Here is a 12,945-nt window from a genome sequence, read left to right on the forward strand (position 1 = left end):
AATATGGAAATTTGTCTCTGAGTCTTGCTTTTTCACTCTATATTACATTGGGTACATCCCTTTTTTAGAACTTCTTTTTTTAAAGATTTTTATTTGAGAGCGAGAGAGAGAGAGTTGAGAGCACAAGCATGGAGGAGGGGCAGAGGTAGAGAGAGAAGCCGACTCCTCCATGAGCAGGGAACCTAATGCTGGACTTGATCCCAGAATATCAGGATCATGACCTAAATAGAAGGCAGATGCTTTACTGACTGAGCAACCCAGGTGCCCCTATACTAGGTACATCTTTAAATATCACTGAAAAATTACATGTTGTAAGTCTAGTGTTCCATTTTATGTATGCACTGTAATTTATTTAGCCATTTTTATATTGTTGGATATTTACATTGTTCCTAATTTTCTTCCTTAATGCTTTTCTAATAAACATTTTTGTATGTAATCCAAAATTCAGTCACTGATTAATGTCTTTAGGATAGCATTGTGGGATTCAGAGTACTGAGTAAGTGTATGAAAGATTTTTAATGTTTGTTGTATTATTTTCTAGAAAGGTTATTATACTCATATAAGCATTATGTATCATTTAAAAATGTATCATTTTGATAAGCTATCAATTTTATAATTCACTGTTGCTTAAATTTATATTTATCAGTGATATTCAACATGTTTTATGTTTATTTATAATGTACATTTCTTTGTGCCTATTAGACTGTTAACAAAATTAAGCCAGAACACTCTGTTTTATGGAGACTGTCGAGCTAGATTTAAACTGGAATTAGACCTATTTTTTTCCTTTGCTGTGATTTTATTATTTTATACTTGGGTTGCCATTTTTAACTCATTCCTTTGTTGAGAATGCTTAAATGTTTTCTAACAAGTAGCAGGAAATAGCTTTCAGAGTCTTTAGTAATAGGAAAAAGTATTAGATAAGTAACAATATGGTTATCATTGGTACAAAGGAATGAAATATGAAAATCCTGTACATAGATCTCTTCTACAGATTGTGTAGTTTTAAGTCTCCTTGAAATGTTGGGCCATTCCAGAAAATGAACCATTTTGATTTATGACATGTTATACACGTGTTTATTTTTCATTAGTTTGAGGTATTTAGTATTTAATAGGAACTTTTTTGGTAGCAAAACAGTATAAATAATATTTTAAGAGACTATTTTATGATAAGCTTACAGAAAGAATGAGTTTCTGAAGTTGAGAAATAATAGATTAGATTATTGAATTATAGTAATGACTTGACTGAAGAGTTTATTAAGTAACATTTTCTGTTAGCAATACAGTATTCTTTTTTTTTTTTTAAAGATTTTCTTTATTTACTCATGAGAGACACAGAGGGAGAGGCAGAGAGACACAGGCAGAGGTAGAAGCAGGCTCCTTGCAGGGAGCCTGATGCAGGACTCGATCCCAGGACTCACTGATCACACACTGAGCCAAAGGCAGACGAGATGCTCAACCGCTGGGACACCAGGCGTCCCAGCAATACAGTAATTCTGATTAAAAGACATGCAAGATTTTGTGTATGCATCTGTTTCTCTGTTGACACTGATAAAGTGTATTTAATGTTCTTTTTTATATTATATCTTTAAATTTATTTTTTAACTTTTAATTTTGATATACTTTCAGATTTGTAGAAAAGTTATAAAAATAGAACCCAGAATTTCCATATAATCTTCATTTTGATTTCCCTAGTGTTGATTTGATTACATTTGTTTTATTGCATATATGTATAAAAATGAGACATTTGGAACTGGTTGTAGGCATGATGTCCTTGTTACCCCTAAGTACCTCATTGCGCATTTTCTGAAAACACGGACATTTGCTCATGTGTCTATTATAAAATTATAAAAGTCAGGGCATTGACATTGCTACAGTATTATTACTAATATAGAGACCTTATTTAAATTTCATTGTTCAGATTACCCAATAACGTGCTATTTAGGAATTGAAAATCTTGGATTGTACCTTGCATTCACTTGTTTGTGTCCCTCCTCCCTCTTTGAGTCTGGAACAGTAAGTACTTCAGTGCTTCTTTGCCTTTTAGGACATTGCTAGATTTGGAGAATACATGCCAGTTACTTCATAGATATACCTAATTTAGGTTTACCTTATGTTTAAATTCAAGGTTTGCGGTTTTGGGGGGGACTATAACAGAAGTTAGGTTTTCTTCCAAGTGTATCATGTTGGGAGACACATGATGTCTGTATGTTCCATTACTTGGTGATGTTAGCTTTCCTCATTTAACAAAGGTTCTCTACCATAATCTTATGCTTTATCCTTTTGTAATTATTATTATTTTTGGTGATTGTATGTATGTCTGTAAGGGTAGTTAGATACAGACACTGAAAGTAACTTGTTCCCTCTAAGTTAACATCCATTGCATTGATGTCTCTTTCCTAGATCAGTTATTTCCCTGATGACTGGCAAATAGTGATTTCACAATTACATCATTCTTTCTCTATGAGGTAACATTATCTTGTAAGGAATAGCTTCCCCCTTTTCACTATTAATTTATACCTTTATGGACTAATAGCTTATTTTATTTTAGTGGGTTATATCATCTGTTACTCTCAAATTGTTTCAAATGTGGCCAGCAGGAATCCATTCAAGCTAGCTTCTGTGTCCTTTTGACATATTCACACTGTTCTTTTTTGTTGTTGTTGTTCACACTGTTCTTTACACACTGCCGTATTTTCTGGCACAACATGATGTTTAGGGTTGGCTTGTACTTTCCCAGCCCCAGCTGGAGTCAACCATTTCTCTAAGAGCCCTAGCTCCTCTATGTGAAGAATGGCAGTTAGAAGCTAAGATTGGATACTGGATTACTTTAATGTTTTTAGTTATAAATTTTGAGATTGTGATGTATACATTCATCATTCTCTTCAAAGATCTGAGAATTATTTTAGTAGCTCTTAAAAACTTACTTATAACAGAAATGTATGAATGAACTATTGATGTTTTAAGTACTTCTACTTAATTTTCTTTGTGTTATCTGGTATGTAAATGTCACTTGCTTGATTATGGGAAATATTCAGGTAAATGCAGACAGGAAGGTGAGGTTAGGAATACTGTTGAATGGTGACTTTTGGGCCAATAAAAATGTTTAGTTTTGGATTTGAGTATTTAGACTCTGTCAAGTATCAGTCACCTAACATTTCTATGATACTCTTTTATTTTTTCGGTATCAGATATACTTAAACCAATTACATTCTTTTGGATTAGAGTGGTGTTGCTATTTTAATACAGTTGACCCTCTTTTTAGTTACTTTTAAGTTATAGCTGTTTTGGTCAGTGAAAATATATCTCATTAACATTTTCTCATAGAATATTTAAATGTTATAACTAGAGAGAATATTGGAGATCTTATGAATAACCCTGATAATTGAAGGGAAACTTTAAGAAAAGGACAGTATTAAATAACTTTTGATTAGTATATGTCATCTCTTTAGAATTTTTTTTAAAGATTTATTTATTTATTTATGATAGAGAGAGGGAGAGGCAGAGACATAGGAGGAGGGAGAAGCAGGCTCCATGCCAGGAGCCCGAAGTGGGACTCGATCCTGGGACTCCAGGATCATGCCCTGAGCCAAAGACAGGTGCTAAACCACTGAGCCACCCAGGGATCCCTTACTTCATCTCTTAGAATTTTAAAAAATCAAGAAAAACTTTGAAATTTTATCTAAAAATCTCTTCAGATTTATATATACATATATATAGTTTCATATTTAAGATTTCACATTGTGTCAAGAATTGGTTGCACAGAAACTGGATAGCATGGTTGATTTATCAAACTATTTGGAAACAGTCTTTTTTAATAAATAGCATCTTTAAGTTTTAAGTTTAGAAGTTGAATTTGAAAGAATACAAGATTGACTTTATATGACTTTACTGTTAAGTAATTTTTGTTGTAAGATGGAGGAATTTTTTTTCAGCTAAGCTTCTTTAATATTAACTATAACTTGAGGTATTTTTTTCTGTAATGGCTAGTCAGTTTTTTTAACGAAAATTATGATCACAATTAAAATGCATCAAATGATTTTCTTGCAAATATATAATACATGTCATCCTTTTTATTCTGTTATATCAGTTTTAATACTACATTTTATAATTAACAAAGAATCAAGTTAGTGTTTAGAAATATATGTTGGTTTATTTTAATTCAACTCTTTAAAAAGGTACTAAATCTTTAAAGGTGGAATTCATTGAAGATGTTTAGAGACTTAAAATAAAGCTTCTCATTTCGATTAAGATTTTGGCTAAAATTAATACATTAAATGTGGTTACTTAGTTCAAATAATAAGAAAAAAATATACACTTAGCATGATTTAATTTGCTTACAATTATCTCAGGGATTTATAAATTTTATAAATTTATTAAAATGGGAACTAAGAAAGGTAATCTTATTTAGGGAATGGTACGTAATGCTGTTCCAGCAAGTTAAGATAGTTATCTGATATAGTCTCTCTGAGGGCTATATTATTTATTATTATAATATGTATAGTATGTTTTGTTTCATAATTTTCTTACCAAGGTCATATGAATTATGAAATTTAGCACACTGACAATTTTTAAGACTAAACAGTTTTGTCATTGAGTTAGCTTCTACTTCTCAAATTCAGGCTCCTAATTTTGTAGTTTTATTTTCTGCAAAATATGTAACTACACACAGGAGTATGGGAAGACTTTAATGTGCACCGAGTTTGTGGATATATATGAAAATATTTGTAGTTTTTTAAAAATTTGGGGGACCTGTAATATGCTTAAAAGAAGAACAGTTTTCAAACACATTATAAAGCCTTAGCTTGGGATGCTGGGTGGCTCAGGGCATGATCCCAGTTCAGGGATCAAGTCCCACACCAGGCTCCTTGTGAGGAGACTCACAGCAGCCTGCTTCTCCCTCTGCCTATGTTTCTGCCTCTCTCTGTGTCTCTCATGAATAAATAAAATCTTTAAAAAAAACAAAAAGCCTTAACTTAATAAACAGCTAAGTGGTATGAGAATTACAAGACTATGTATTAAACTCTCCCTTTCCAAAGATTCTAGTTGGCAAAATTTAGCTGTTAAAAACTTGATATTTATAGTCTTTTTCCTAATAATTCGTAGTTTTTCCTGTACCATCCTCATCCTATGTCTTGCTCATCCTAATACCCACCGTATTTTGATTTCTCCTCTGCTGTCTAGTTTGGATGGTGCTACCACTATATACTCCCCTGCACTCCATGCTAAAGATGAATTTTGGCTTCATCTTTAACTTCCTTTTCTGTTACCGGCCATATATGATCAGTCACAAGTCCTAAACATCTAAACATAAGCAACTCTACAATATGTACTGTATTATTCATTTTCCTTCATTTTTCATTCATTCAACAGATGTTTATTAAGTGCCCATTTTTTTTGCCAGGTACTTGCTGGGGAATATAACAAGAAATAAAGTGACCAGTTCCTGTCTTCATGTTTATTTGCATTATAGCAGAGGAGATAGATAATAAACAAGTAAAAAAAAAGATAATTACAGATTATTATAATTGCCCAATATGTAGAAACAGGCATGATGATAGAACAGTGATGGGGGCAGCTACTCTGGAGAGGATTGGGTAGGATAGGCCTGATTTTGACAGCTGTTCAGGGGTTCTGAGCGTAGAGGACAGCAAGTATAAAGGCTCTGACACTAGGAAAGACTTAGCAGGTTTAAAGAAAAGAAAAGGGGTTCCACGCTGGTAGAAGGCAGGCAGTGAGAGAGTCTGGGATGAGCAAATGTAGAAGAGGTGGACAGGAGGTTATTTACAGGGCCCTGGGGTATTTGGCAAGGAGTTGGGATTTTAGTTCAGTGCAATGTGAGTGTCATGATTTGATTTATGTTTTCAGAATATCACTGTGAGAAGACTGGTGGAAAAGAGGGACAGTTAGTAGGCTCTTGTAGTAGTACCGAGTGGAATTATAGTGATAACCTTATAGGGTCTTATTTGTGATGATAGAAGACCATGGACAAATCTGAGATATATTTTGGAAACAGAACAACTGGCACTTACTGATATGTTAGATTTAGGGAACTGGAAATTGAGGGGGAAAACAAGGATAAAGAATGAATTTTAGGTTTTTGATTAGACCACCTATTCTGAAAGTAAGATCTACAGACTTCTGGGGATGGTGGGGGATTGGGTGGGGACCTTGGGGCTCTTTGAAGTGGTCTGCAAGATCAGACAATTCTTACAATATAAGGCATTATTTGTTAAACCACTGATGTCTTAACTTGAATCAGTGCACACACTGCACTATAGTATAGAGTAGCCTTTGTATTCTTTACATGTTCTGTAATTATAATAAATGCAACTTTCATTTTATTTATTTATTTATTTATTATTTATTTATTTATTTATTTATTTATTTATTTATTTATTTATTTATTTGATGGAGAGAGCACAAGCAGAGAAAGTGGCAGGCAGAGGGAGTGGGAGAACCAGTCTCCCCACTGAGCAGGGAGGCCGTTGGGGGCTCAATTCCAGGACCCTGGGATTATGACCTGAGCAGAAGGTACTCAACCGACTTAGCCACCCAGGTGCCCCTTGACTTTCATTTTTGAATGTCTTTGGTGAAGCAGTTAAAGAGTATTACTATTTTTTATCAAATCTCGACTTTTGAGTACATGTCTTTTAATATGTGTGATGAAATGGGAAGAAATCTTAGTACTATTGCAGCAAATCAAAATTGTATCAAGGCAAAGCATTTGTGCAGTTGTTTGAAGAGCAAGCTGAGCAGCTGCTGTTTTCACAAGCACCATTTCTGCTTGGAAGAATGACTGAAAGACTTTTCACACTTGGGTGTTTTGTGGACATTCTCTTGAAAATTAAGTGCCAGTCATTTAATGAAAAAACAACTGGATATTATTTATCACTAATGACAAAATTTGAACTTTTAAAGTGAAAATTGGAATTTTAGAGAAGTTATATTCATCACTATGACTGTGATGTCTTCTCATATTTGAAGACTTTTCTGACAAAATTAGTTGTGGGATTAAGGAAAAAAAATTTTTTTGATTCATTTAATGAAATGGTCAATGTTTAGATGATCTGAGTAACCCAATGAACTAAAATTTTCCAGATGACCAATGCATGGTGTTACAAAATCAAGCATGAGTAAAAGACATAACATAGTAAAAAAAAGTTCATTGATTTGAGAGTCCACATGGCAGTTAACCTTTAAGAATTTGCCACCTGTCAAGTTTGGTGTACTATCAAAGGAGAATATCCACAGTGATATCTATATTGGATATTAAAATATTCCTCTATTTTCCAACTATACATTTGTATAAGACCAGATTTTAAAAAATATACTCTTGCCAAAACAACATATTTGAACAGATTGATGTAGAGCTGCTTCTCTGAAGACAGACATTAACGAAACTTGCAAAATGTAAGGCAGTGCCTCTCTTATTTTTTAAAATATAGTTATTTTCCATAAAAATTTGCATAAACATGTAATGGGGTTATTGCTGTTATTTGTAAATGAATTAGTATGTATTTTAATAATTTTTCAGTTTTAATTTCGATTATGGGAAATACTGATAGAAACATGACCCACAGGCACAAAAGGTCTTTGGGGTCCTCAGATAAAGAGTCCCCAAAACCCAGAAGCTTGAGATTTTAGGGGCCAGACCAGCTGAGAAGATGGTGATACATACAAAGAGATAAAGAATATTAGAGGAAGAGCATTATTTTATTTTTTTAATTTATTTTTTGGAAGGATGGGAGATGGAATTCTTGATTCACGGTAGAGATATATAGACAGTTGGATATTGGTGTTTGTAACTCAGAGCTCAGAACATACGACTGTAGTAGAGGTACAGATTTCATAATAATCATATAAAGATGGTATTCAGAGTCATCGGACTGGATGGGATGACTTCAGAGACAGGTTTAAAGAAAAAGATGTTTAAAAGAGATTTATTTATTTTAGAAAGGAGGGGGAGAGAATGCATGTGTGAGCATGTGCATACGAGTCAGGAGAGAGGTAGAGGGAAAGCCATCTTCAGGCAGACTCCCTACTGAGCTGAGCACACAGGGCCTGGGACAGGGCTTAGTCCCATGTCCTGTCCCATGAGATCATGACCTGAGCCCAAACCAAGGATCAGATGCTCAACCAACTGAGCCACCCAGGTGCCCCCCCCCCCCCCAAAAAAAAGAAGATTTAAGTCTTAGAGCACTCCAATATAAATGTTAGATAGCAGGGGCGCCTGGGTGGCTCAGTCAGTTAAGCATTAGCCTTCAGCTCAGGTCACGATCCCAGGGTGTCCTGGGAGTGACCCCTGCAGTGGGGGGGGGGGCTTCTCCCTCTCCCCCCTGCTCATTTGCTCTTGCTCTCTCTCATTTGTTCTATCTCAAAGAAAAAAAAAGTTAGGTAGGAATAGGAACTTACAACAGCTGTAGTGTAGGAGACAAGCCAGAAGAGTAAGAGATCACAGAACATTTTAGGAAAGTGAGATTCTCAGTTGTGTTGAAATCTGGGTGAGGTCAAGAGGACCTTGGTGAGGGGCCTTATCATCTCTTGACTGTTGCCATAACAACTTCTTCTTTTCTTTTTTTAAAGATTTTATTTATTTATTCATGAGAGACTCAGAGAGAGAGGCAGAGACACAGGCTGAGGGAGAAGCAGGCTCCTTGCAGGGAGCCCGATGTGGGACTCGATCCCAGGACTCTGGGATCATGCCCTGAGCCAAAGGCAGACGCCCAACCACTGAGCCACCAAGGCACCCCTGTTGCCATAGCTTCGTAACTGTTCTTGCTTATGTTTGTGAACTCCTCTACTCTGTCACATGACAAGAAAGACTGTCTTTCACAAGTAGTGGAATTCTCTCTCTTATGTGCTTGAAACCCAACATTAACTCTCTTGTACCAACTGAATAAAGTAAATATCGTAATTTTTTTCATGAGCTGACACCTCTTTGTTGTTAAGGTAACCTTCTACTACAAACTCTCCACCACCTATCTCCTTCTACCTGCCACTACAAACTCTCCACCACCTATCTCCTACTACCTGCCAACTTTAATTTGAACCTACTTTATAAGGTGTTGTGCTATGCTTTTGGGTATTTTCATGTGTTTTTTTCCAATTTCCAGAATTCTTCTCTTCCTTGGCTCATTTAAACCTTGTTAAACTTTTCCTCTTCATTATTTAAAACCCAATTTAGGCAGCACCTTCTTTGGGCAGCCTTTTTTGATTAAAGATTGGTTGCCCAATTTGGTGAATTGATTATGAATTTGATCATGATTTCCTCACAATGACTTTAGACTTATTAAACTGTAATAATAATTATTTGATGTTTTTACGGCAGACATACATGCATTCATTCATTAAATCAATATTGATTCAGCACCTATTTTGTGCCGAGCGTTGACCTAAGCACTGGGGATACAGCTGTGGATGACACATACAGGTCCCTGCGATATGGAATTAATAATCTAGAAGGTTGAATACATATTTAACATATCTTGCATATTAAAATGTATTTTTATTTATGATGAGATTAGTGGAGATAAAATATGAATATTTCTGGCATTTGATAATATGATAATGGTATGAAGTATATAAGCCTTGACACATTCTTTTGTAATAGCATTAAGAATCTAGTGACGCATAGAACCATGTTAGATATTATGCAAAGAAAATTTTGTTGCTTTTTATTCATTGTACATATTAAGCTTACACGAAATACGAGAATTTCATACAGATGTTAAATTTCTAAGCATAGGCATTTTGACCTTTGTCAAGGATACTGTAGAAATGAATACTCTGTTATGCAGAGTGTTAGGTTAAATCACTTATATGGTTTCTTTGATTTTTATGGTTTTTTGGTTTTGGTGTTTTGTTTTGTTTTACTTTGGCTTCCTTCCTTCATAATTTTGTTGACTTCGACATTGTCATTCATTGATAGGTATGATAAAGTCCACTTTATTATATTATAAGCTAGCACAAATTTCTCAACTGTGCTCTTAGGATTAGTCAAATTGTGGGATATTAGAAAATGTTACACAAAGAAAGCATTTTATGATTAAGTTAAACATAAGTGAGGTTTTAAAAGAGTTTGTTTTTTATCAGCTGCAGGCATGCTTGGATCCTTTAAAATCCCATTATTTATTATGAGGCTCTAGTAGTGATTTATATTGTAAGTAGTATTTCGTAGAGGTCTTTGACCTGGAAACCCTTTTTTTCACGGAGTATTTTGTGATACTAGATGTGGGACACTGTGGGACACTAGATATGAAATGCTGATTTTAATGATTTGGATTTCACAGTAAAAGATTTTAATTCATTACCAGAGTTCTCTTTCTCCTTTCCTCTCCTCCCCTCCTTGGATCTAACAGTATATAAAATCCAATCCAAAAATAGATAAATATGATTATATATCATGACCAAATGAAGTTCATCTCAGAAATGAATACCAGCTTAACATTAAAAAATGAGTCACCATACTTCAACATTTTAACAAACAAAAAAAGCTATATAATCATCTCAGATACAGAAAAAGCATTTGACAGAAATTTAACATCTATTTTTTAAAAAATATTTTAGCAAAGTAAGAATAGAAGACAGTGTCTCAACCTGATAAATTAAGACATCTACGAAAAATGTACATCTTACATTATTAATGTGAAGGGACCATATTTTTCTAAGATATATGTCTTTGACATATTGATTATTTTAAGCTGGTTAACGATACTGCAAACACAGGAAAAGCTCTAAGAACCAACTATAAATTATCCTTTTGTATGAGACATTTATAAGAAAAAGCTCCCATTTATAAGAGGTCTCCCTTGCTGTACCAGAAAGAGGGTTTGACTCAATTCCTAGAAATTGATGAGAAATTCCTAGAGATGGCAGTGAGTTAAATCTGCATAGCAACCTTACTATGTTGTTTACTGTGCTTTTCCTGGTAACTTCCCACAAATGACTCCCAACATCTTTGTCTTTGGCTGAAGGCAGTATTTAAGTTGATGGCTTTGACCAGGTTGGGGAGCTGCTCAATTTCCCTGAGTTGCTCCTATGTATATGGAAGATATATATGTTATCAAACCTTTCTCCTGTTAACCTGTCTCATGTCAATTTGATTCTTACAGCAGCTAGAAGAACCATGAAGGGTGACAGAAAATCTTTCCTCCCCAACCCTGAAAGGAATCATAAAAGGATGTTTGCTCTCTACTTAGGTTCATTGTACTGGAAGTTCTAGTCATTACAATGGGGCAAGAATCTCCAAAAATCTACTTGAATAAATGAATTTAGCAAGGTTGCAGTGTGTGTGTGTGTGTGTGTGTGTGTATGAATTTATGTAAGTATGGTGTCCTTTGATATATGGCAAGGATGACATAGTAGTGTAGTGGGAGGTGGAGTAAAGACTATTTCAATATATGATGTGAAATCAATTGGATATCCATATAGAAAAAAACCTAAATATTGACTTTACCTTGTGTCATACAAAAATTTAATTCCAGGTCAGTTATAGATCTAAATGTGAAAGATAAAACAGTAAGGCTTATGTTAGAACTATGAGATATTAGATTAGGGAACTAATTCTTTTTTTTTTTTTTTTTTTCTTATTTATTTATGATAGTCACAGAGAGAGAGAGAGAGAGAAAGAGAGAGAGAGAGAGGCAGAGACATAGGCAGAGGGAGAAGCAGGCTCCATGCACCGGGAGCCTGACGTGGGATGCGATCCCGGGTCTCCAGGATCGCGCCCTGGGCCAAAGGCAGGCGCTAAACCGCTGCGCCACCCAGGGATCCTAGGGAACTAATTCTTAAATAGTACACAATGATATTGTAAAGGAAAAGATTGATTAGACTATATTAAATTTATGAATTTCTGTTCGTTAGTTAATTGAAAGATGCCATTAGAAAGGTTTTAAAAAAGACAAGTTACAGAATGGAAGGAAATATTTATAATACAAATGATCCATTTTTTTAACTGCTTTTTAAAGAATATAATGAAATGAGGATGTGTTTTAGTTTCTCTGTTAATCCCATTTAAATGGATCCTAGTTTTTTTTTTTTTTAAACCCATAAGTTATATTTTAGTTACAAAATAACATTTATAAGGAACCTAGAAATACTCTTGACATTGTGGAGAAAAAGTGTTGGGTAGGGCAATAGCTGTGTCTTGTTTGTCCTTCAATTCTTGAGCCTTGTGCAGTAGGTGATACAGAATTAGTTTTCAGCTTATGTTTACTGAGTTAATGGATGGATATTTTTAATTACAAGCAATGTATGTGTAAAAAGATAAACACCCTTGTAGGAAGACTGGCCTTTTAAGCTTAAACCTAAAAATTACAGTAAGAATTATATATATTTTTTATATATTTGGATATACATAACAAAAGTACTAACATTTTTAGAATATGAAGGTGGGATGCATTTTAGTGTATAACATTTACCACATTTATGGGAAGCTTATCATGGTAATTGTCTTCGCATCTTGGCAAGGGGAAGTGGAAGCCTGTTTGGTCTCTAAGGTATAATGGAAAGGAGAGAATTTCATCTCACAAAATAGGATTTTCTAAGGACATAATACTACTATGGAGAAATGGACTTAGTTGAGAGAGTGCATACTATTTGTGTTAGCTGAACAGAGCTTTGGATTTAGCAAATGACAGTTATAAGAGTATGGGATATCTTAATGGATACTTTTTGAAAAACTAGGTTAAACCTAATTGAATATAAGTCTGGGGCATATGATGAGCAAAAAGACTTGGTAATGATGACATTATTTACATTTCAACTTTATGTTTTTGCAGAGTTCTAAAGTTCCAGTTGCTTCAGACAATGGATGAGCAATCACAAGGAATGCAAGGGCCACCTGTTCCCCAGTTCCAACCCCAGGTAACTTGGTCTAATGAAGGCTGGTGTGTGTGTGTGTGTGTGTGTGTGTGTGTGTGTGTGTGTAAATAAAATTACAGT

General features: G+C 34.5%; 1 protein-coding gene across 8 annotated transcripts in view; it reads left to right on the top strand.

Annotated features, from left to right (window-relative positions):
* NEK7 (NIMA related kinase 7) overlaps nt 1-12,945 on the top strand; it is a 157,412-nt gene that overhangs the window by 51,152 nt on the left and 93,315 nt on the right. For all 8 annotated transcript variants that reach the window (XM_072831304.1, XM_072831309.1, XM_072831306.1 and 5 more), the window contains one exon: nt 12,783-12,867. In XM_072831304.1, the coding sequence (XP_072687405.1) occupies nt 12,811-12,867 (57 nt within the window). In that variant the 5' untranslated portion in view covers nt 12,783-12,810. Of the gene's footprint in view, nt 1-12,782; nt 12,868-12,945 lie in introns of those variants that run through there.

Source organism: Canis lupus, chromosome 6 (genome assembly GCF_048164855.1).
Source record: "Canis lupus baileyi chromosome 6, mCanLup2.hap1, whole genome shotgun sequence".
Taxonomy (NCBI): Eukaryota; Metazoa; Chordata; class Mammalia; order Carnivora; family Canidae; genus Canis; species Canis lupus.